Source organism: Telmatherina bonti, assembly GCF_933228915.1.
Source record: "Telmatherina bonti genome assembly, chromosome: 18".
Classification (NCBI taxonomy): Eukaryota; Metazoa; Chordata; class Actinopteri; order Atheriniformes; family Telmatherinidae; genus Telmatherina; species Telmatherina bonti.
Window position 1 is genome coordinate 29,653,102 of NC_136616.1, and position 8,549 is coordinate 29,661,650.

General features: G+C 41.5%; 1 protein-coding gene across 1 annotated transcript in view; it reads left to right on the forward strand.

Moving 5' to 3' along the window:
• The window catches only part of LOC306769044 (dachshund homolog 2-like), a gene marked incomplete at its 5' end in the record, with an annotated part of 113,864 nt that extends 105,524 nt beyond the window's left edge, over positions 1 to 8,340 (forward strand). The window contains 2 exons of the mRNA XM_079257544.1: positions 25 to 90; positions 8,255 to 8,340. Of these exons, the coding sequence (XP_079113670.1) occupies positions 25 to 90; positions 8,255 to 8,292 (104 nt within the window). The 3' untranslated portion in view covers positions 8,293 to 8,340. The remainder of the gene's footprint in view (positions 1 to 24; positions 91 to 8,254) is intronic.
• Between the last annotated feature and the right edge of the window lie 209 nt (positions 8,341 to 8,549).

Genomic DNA, 8,549 nt, shown 5'->3' on the forward strand with positions numbered 1-8,549 from the left:
GTCTTGTCTTTTGTTTCATGCCAGACGCTGCTGTAGCCGAGGACAAACCTGAACTTAATGGAAACCAGCAAGACAACGGCTCCGTACAAGGTACATGAAAACACACACACACACACACACACACAAACACACTCCCACATGCAGGGTCATGCTGATACGCTCACAAACAACACACATGTCACATATTAACAGATACAACACGTTACACAAGCATGTTCAAAGGCAGACTGTTTTTTTTTTTTTATTTGACACACACATGGTGGGCACATGTGTGTGTTGAGGCCCAGTCTACATTAGTGGAGACATTAGGCAGACACAGTGGCGTCCCCTTTGATGTGACGTGTGTGTGCAAATATTTCATTGAGCTTATGTGTGCAATATCAACATGTCAGCGAGTGTGTGTGTTTTAGAACGTGTGTTTAGCTTTATTTTCAAATACGAAGGACTTTTTAGATTAAGAACATCTTGAGAAGTAGAGCAAGAAGACCTGATTTTTTTTTGTTTAATGTATTTATGTAAATTTGGATTCCTCAAAGTTTTTTTTTACATCTCACAGTCTCATCTTACATTGAATTATCTGTATAAACTGGGAAAGTTTAATATTCTATTTATGTATCAGTGTGGTAGCCATTGTTATGACACGTGCAGGTTGAGTTGGGACCGATCCAATAAATAGTTCCAACAGTGACGTCATCCATTGATCGAGTATTGTATAGAAATCATTCAGTATCCATGTCCTGATCCACATACAGATCCAGACTCATTAGACTGATGTTGTAAACTTAGTTTATCATTAGTTAACCATTTATCTGTTGTCTAACTAGTAATCCAATTTGTTTTTATGTATCTTAACTCAGCATGTGCTTCACTGCTGATACTGTACTAGTCAAAAGTTTTTACACACTTTTCCATTAAATCCAGTGGGAAAGTGGGTTCAAACTTTGACTGGTACTGTATTTTAAAGTAGAAAAAAGAGAAAATATCAAAAACCCTGATTCAAAGAACACAATTACTGATGTTTTCCAGAGAAATGGTGAAGTCATAGACAACAGAAACACTTAATGAAGCACAAACGTTGTTCTGCTTTATTCATCATACATCTGCCCATCACTGAAGCTGCACCATCGCACTCTCCAGCGCAGTTCTGATAGTCCAGGCTGTTCTCTGTGAAGTAGTTGTCAATGTAGCTGAAACATACTGAGTCGCAGCGCATGTTGGTTGTAGCTCGGCACAAAACTGCATTGCAAACTACTGTCCCAGCAATAACAAACAGAAACCAGCAGCCATTCACCATTGTGACACCAGTAGACTTGTCTAGTTACAAAGAGAAAAATGGGCAACTTCTTAATCTTTCCAGAAGCCAATGCTATGCATCTGATGATTCATCCATGATACGATGACTTGGTGCCGTTTGAGAGCAGAATGGTCCGCAGCTACTTCACTGCCATTTTCATTATTACGTTTCCAAGTTCTCCATCACTTTTGCTGAAGGCAGACAGAATGCCTTTTTCTGCTTATTGGAGCTTGTTAAACAACTGTCAGACACAACAACGTCACTGTAAGGGTACACTCACATCAGCCTTTTTGATTTGTATCCGAGTTTGTTTACTCTGAAAGTTCGCTTCATTTGGGGAAACGTGAATGCACCAAACTAATTCTGATTCAGATCAAAGAAGCAGACTCGGTCCGCCTACAAATGCAGGTCTCACTCCGTTTCTAGCGGATCAAATACAGGAAGTGGACTACAAAAAAAATCACTTCCTGCATTTACCATTGTGTTGTATTGTGGATAAAAACATAGTGATGGCGTTAAGGGTCCTCTGCCTCATCTGTTCTTCATACTCCATCCATTGTTACAGTGTGTTTCTGCAGTATACTTGCATAAGACAAAATAAAAAACCCAAAAATAACAATAATTTTGTCTCCATGTTTAACTCGCAAGTGGAGGAAACAGTTTTCTTCTCCAAGTGGGTCTTGTTCTCTCTTTTGCTAAATATTAGCTCAGCGCCACCTTTGGTGGGAATGGGGATATATAGTTGTATAGGTTTGGCTCGTTTGACCAAAGTGCAGCATGAACACGATCTCAGTTCGTATAGATACACTCCCCTACAACTGAACCGAGTCTAGCGGACTATCCTGATGTGAATGCACCATAACTGAGAGGCTGCGAGGTTCATCGACCACAGTCGTGCCTGATGTCTTTGCGCCCTGCGGGTGAAAACCATACCACTGTGTTGCGCTAGCACAGCACCGTGGTTAGGAATCGTACTCGAGCCAGTTAATAGAATTTATTAAAGTCTGTTTGATATCAGAGAAGTCTGAATCTGGGAAAGTTAAGATAAACTTAGTTACGTTTATGTTAGTTATGAAATACATTAAGCCAATAAGGTCCTCACAAGTACAGTTCTGATGCGTGTGTGTTAGTATGCATGTGTCATCCTCTTTCCACCAGCTGCGCTCAGCCCTCCCTGACATTGAAAACCTTCACTTGAAACACTGCGAGTGTATAAATGAATATCTGCAAGCACGCACACATATGTGTGTGTTTGAATGTGCACTTGCTCCCTGTACCTGTAGTTGTGCGTTTTTGTGTACGTTTGATCTACACACTTGTGAGACAGGGAACTCTAATTAGCTCTCACTCCTCTTTAGACCCCTTTTAGATCCCCTCTCTTCTGCAAGCCAAGCACTCCGACAAACACACACACACACAGACCCACCTGATTTCATTAATGTTGATTGGCCCAGTAAGACCCCTTTGCTGCCTTGCTCACATACACACTCAAACACACACTCATCCCTCCTGCCATAAAAGCATTTTGCACCTACGGTGGTTTACTTGCGCGTGCGCGCACACGCACGCACGCACACACACACACACACACACACACACCTTCCCTGCCTCTCTCACCTTCTACACTCTTAATTAACGAGTGAGGAGAAAACTGCTGAATACATAGAAAGACATCGCATTACAATCAAAAAGAGAGGAGTAGAAAGAAGGGAATACAAAAAAACGATCACTGAGAAAGAGTGAGATGTTTACAGAAAAATGGGAGGAAACGCAGTTCAAGGGGAAAGATGTGTTAAAAAAGAAGAAGGTGAAGACATTAACAGGAGAGGGGGATTTAAGGTAGAATGAAAGGAAGAAGAAGAAGAAAGTAATGAAAATAACTTTGCAAGGTAAAGGAATGGAAGAACAACACATATGAAGGGAAGAGGATGAAGAAGATGGAAAGGGAAACACTGAAACTCAGAGAAAGTAAAGAAATAATGGGAGGAAGGAGAGAGAAAGGAGGACAGGGTAATCAGGGATGGCGTAGCGAGAGGAGCAGTGTGTGGATTCCCTGGGACAGAGTTGAAAAATGTGACCTTGTTCCAAGACCTGGTGACATTTTCTCCACCCAGCTTATAGACTTTTAACAAGGCAGGTCAGCGTCATTTTTTAACCAGGACAGCAAACACACACCAACACACACACCGCTGGAGGCGTAGCTCGCAGTGACAGATGGAGGTGAGAGGGGAAGGGAAACGGGGTTGCCAGGCCACAATGGCAACAAAAAGATAAAGGGAGGAGAAAATAAGAAACCAAGCAAAAAAAAAAAGAGGGAAATTACTGGTAACTTGGGATGGGTGGTGTGTTGGTTCATAGTAAAAGCATTTCCTACATCAGTTTACATGGAAGAGTTAGCAGTAAAAATGGAGAGAGGAAGTGAAGCTGTAGTAGTGTTAAACATGAGGGAGGACAAAACAATGCTTTTGGGCTAAAGTTGTCACATTAGCAATCTGCTGCTCCACTTTAGCCACAAACATGTTTCAAAGTACCGAGAATGAATGAAACTAACATCTGGATCCTCCACATCCTCAGGTAAAAATGCCAGAAGACACTCAAGTCAAACGTCACTTGATGCATTTGTAAATGGAACTTGCAAAACGATTTGTGAATAGATGAAACCAGCTTCATCGCAGTGGAAAATGTGGTTAACATGCAGTTACATGGACAAAAATACTGTCAATACCAGGAATTATATAGTGCCCAGTATTACTGGAAACCAAACATGTCCCTCATCTCTTGCTGTTCTCCATTACTGTGCCTTGCAGACTTAACAGGGACATTGTGTAAGGGATATTATCATGCCTAACATTTTTTTAAATTCTTCACTTACGAGAACGTGTCAGATTATTAGCGGAGGTCATGATACACCAGTGACAAAACATAGAAATGCCAACATCGATTTTGGCTGATAAACAACAGAAAATGTCCCTTTAACAAAGGAAGACTGCTCTATGTCATCTCTTCAAAAAGAAATATTCATATTTTGCCCGTTGATGCGTCTAAACGTGACTTGTGTGTTCGGCATGTAAATGTGCCATCGAGCCCGAAAAAAAGAATGGCTTTTTCTAACAAATTCTTCCATCCTCTAATTGCATAAAACTACTATCTTGAAACATGAAAGCTAACTCGCGTCACTGCTTACCCAACAGCAGGGGTCCCCAGTTCTGGTCCTTGAGGGCCACAATCCTGCAGGTTTTCCATGTATTCCTGCTCCAACACACCTGACACAAACCAATCAGTCATTGTGCAGAACTTCATTGTCTGTTAGGTCCATTTAATAGAAGCCAGATGTGTTGGAACCATAGACTGTATATAAAGAGATGGACGTAGCCTCCGTGACGTCACCCATAGGTTTCTGAAGAGCTGAATTGAAGCTCGGTGGGCGGTTCCTACCATCACCACCTTGGCAGGGGCATGCGCGTCATCTCGCCCGGAAAATACAAATATGGGCAAAGAGGTGCAGCTGAGAGGGGGGCTGTGAGCGTCATGGTGGATGATTGACATCGAGCGAACTCAGAGCTTTCTGTAGCTAAGAGCTAACCGAGCTAACCTGGAGATAACGGGAGCTAACCAGCTAACTGAGGTAAGCGGGCTAAAGCAAAGTCACGTTGTTAACCGGCTAAAAACCGCGGTTGTTCTACGTTCTTCTTACTTGAAGCTTGAGATTGGTACCTGTCAATCAAAAGGACACGCCCCTAAATATGCCGAACTTCAAGATTAAATTACTTTTAAACGGGCGAGTTAGAAAAAAATTCACTCCCCACACAGTTGTCATGAACTATAAACCGAAAATGGATTTTTGAACCAGGCTGTAAAATGTTTATATCTGCCGTGAAGTCAGCCTTTTTAACATGGGAGTCTATGGGGATTTGCTCTGTTTTGCAGCCCCTAGTGGATGAAGGGGGAACTGCAGTTTTATACACTTCCGCATAGGCTTCACTTATAACTGCCGGAGGTTGCCGCTTGGTTGGAACAAGGATACATTGAAAACCTACAGGACAGCAGCTCTCAAGGACCGACTTTGGGGACCCCTGCTCCAGGAATATGCAATCACTATGGAAGCCCATTGAGGACACACTGCAACGCAATTTTACCAGACAGAAAAAGTGTTTGAAATCTAAATAAATGAACAATATTATTGTTAGCCTTTGATGATTTGGGACTGTGAACCAGTCCTAAATCTAAGCAACAGAGAAGTGCTAACTAGCTGACCTGCAGCATGATACTATTAAAATACTGATGTGAAGTTCTGGTTTCTTAACTGGTGGAAAGTTACAGATTAGAGTTTTAAAGGTTAACACTGGAGGGGATCGCTGCTGCGACTCTTTAAGTTGCAGGACAGTTTTTAAGCACTGGGCAAACCTGCAGCCTTAAGCAGGAAAAAAAAAAGAGAGAGGACAGGAGAGGACAGGGAGAAGAATGGGGCGGGATAAAAATAATATGAGTGTAACAGATAGAGGACAGGTGAGAGCAGAGGGGAGGTGAGGAGGAGGAGGGGATGCATGTAGAATAGAGGGATGAAAGAGGAGCAGAGGAGGGGGTCTGAGTGGATTGTAGAGTGATAAAAATAGGGAAGGGCAGGAGATGAGAGGGATGAAAAGGAGGAAAGGCAAAGAATACGAAGGAGGAAACGAGTGGTGAGTCCAAGATGAAAGAAAATTTTTAAAAAGTTTTTTTTTTATTCAAACACAGCGTCGATTTTCAATCTAAAGAAGAGCAGAGGACAAAATGAGCAGAAAAACAGAGCAGGAGAGGATGAGAATAAAAGTAGTGGAGGGCAGGAGAAAGAGAAGTGCTGGATGGACAGAGGAGGGAGGGCAGGTTTATGGTTGCTGTTATGCAGAAATGTAAACACTTTGCAACGTTCGCAGAAAACAATGACACCGCAGGGAGAGGAAGGTGTGTGTGTGTGCGTGCGTGTGTTTCTGTTGTATGTACGGGTGAGTTCAGTGTATTTTTGCGTGTGGAAATGCTTCTGTGTGGGTGCAGCAACAGCACTACAGGGAGCGGAAGGAGACGACGGAGGTGAAATGAGAGAAAAGAAAGGAGGAGGGCGTCGACGCTGGCAAAACTGTAGATATAAGATTTTTATCATAAAAGGATGCGGAATCAAAGGGAGATCAAGATGCAACACTTTTCGTTAAAACTTACATCCTGTTTAAATAATCATGATGGGACCGTGAAGTTCCTTTACAGAGGAGAGCTGCACGGGTTCGCTCGGAAAACAGAATTACTTTTAATTAAACCTACAGAAACATCAGGTCACTTTTCTTTTTTGTCTTGTTTTAATGGGAAAGTGAAGGGAATCATGTCTTTAGCATCCCCCATTAGGATAAGGTCAACTATGCTACGAATAAAATCAAACCTGTCTATGGCTGTATCGGCCTTTATTGTTATTCTAAAGTCCAGTTCCATATTATTATCACTGTATTTTATGACATTTACTTACATATAAACTTGATAGAAAATTAATTAACACTGATCCAAATCAACATATAAAAATCAACATATGAAAAAATACAGACAGAAATTCTACACTAATTTAAGTCTTCATAATCATTCAGAATAAAAAGAGTAACGTTTATGACTTTGAGAACATGAATTTGATTATATAACTGGTGTTGACATGTCTAGACACATACTGCAGTTTCTGGATAGATCTGCTGGATCTTCGTTGTCATATGGCACAAAGATGGTGGGCTTATAATATGTTAGTTTTATCTGGTGGAATTCACACTGGACCTCCGTTATGTTTATTTTCTTAAATGGATTCCACATGGCATTGTCATAATACCAAAATTTCAAAAGTGATACTGATACTAAGGATGGTGCTTGATGCTTCATAGTATTTCCAATACAATAAAAAAAAAAAAAACAATCCAAAGAAAACAATAAAAATATATCTATAAATATAAGAGAAGACTTTAAAATTGTAAAATGAATGCATCATTTCAAATGTTCTCAGACTGTTTGGAAACAAATCCTGCAGTTGGAAGCTGCTGCACAGCCTGGGTCTCTTCTCGGTGCTCTTGGATTGTGGAAAGGCTTGCGCTAGCACCCGCTGCGCACCGTTTTCACGTCAGTCTTCAAAAGTCCCCAATAATGGTGGCAAAAGTCGCTATATTTGTTGCTAGTGGCTTTTATGAAAAAGAGTCACTAGCAGGGTCCGAAAACACGCTTAATGCAGCGGCAAAGTTGTTAAGTTGGCAGAACTGTAAACAATGGGTCCACCAGGTAGTTGCTGTAGGGCAGGGGTTGCCCTCTGCAGTGCATGTTGAAAATGGGTCAAGGCAACTGTGACGCCAAAGTGGCATTTAAGTATCTATAGCCATTCTGATTATATCAAACTTTAAACTAAATTTCAGTATCGGTTAGTATCAGAGAATCCGTTTTTTGACAGCAGTATCTCCACACACCTGGCACCTTTTGCCAGTTGCTGTCTTTGGTTCTGTGTGTTTTGTATATTTGTACTCCATTAGGATCAGTTATGGCTTTATAACAAATCCTCACCATAGTGAAGTATTCTTCTGTTTTTACTGCTAGCAGCTGGCTTGGTAAATGTGTTGTGGTAATGTACTACAACCAGATAGTCACATGTGACAGAGGTGTCCAGTTCTGGTCCTTCAGTCCCATCACCCTCCAGGTTTTAGATGGTCCATGTTTCAACACCTGTTGAGTGGATCCAAGTGTGTAAGAACAGCAAAACATCTAAAACCTGCAGAATGATGGCCCTTGGGTACTGAGCTTGGTGATACCTCTCATACAGACACAGTAGCAGCCCAAACCAGTCAAATGATTGTTCAGTCTTTTGAAACCATTCATCATCCCCAACCACAATTACGCCAATCCGGTTTCTAACTTTGACTGCCTTGTCTCAAGTTTGCTGTTTGTGTTTTTTTTTTTTGTTTTTTTTTTTAGAGTCCCGGCCGTTCATGAAGACTCCGTTGATGTTCTAGAGAGAATCCAGCTCCAGAAGTACGCCACCCCCATCACCCCAATCCTGCAAAGACAAACTCCACCAGCCTGTTTTTACTGTGATTCGAATAATCACAGTGGCAATTTCCACAGGCGGGGGTCTTTTTTTTGTTGCTCCATAGCAGTTTGGATGTTGCTAGGAATCAAGACTACTAAGAGACACACTCTTGTCTTTGACTTACTTTGGGGTTGTCTCTCCCCATTCTCTTCATTCATCTTTTTAGACAGTTTATTCATC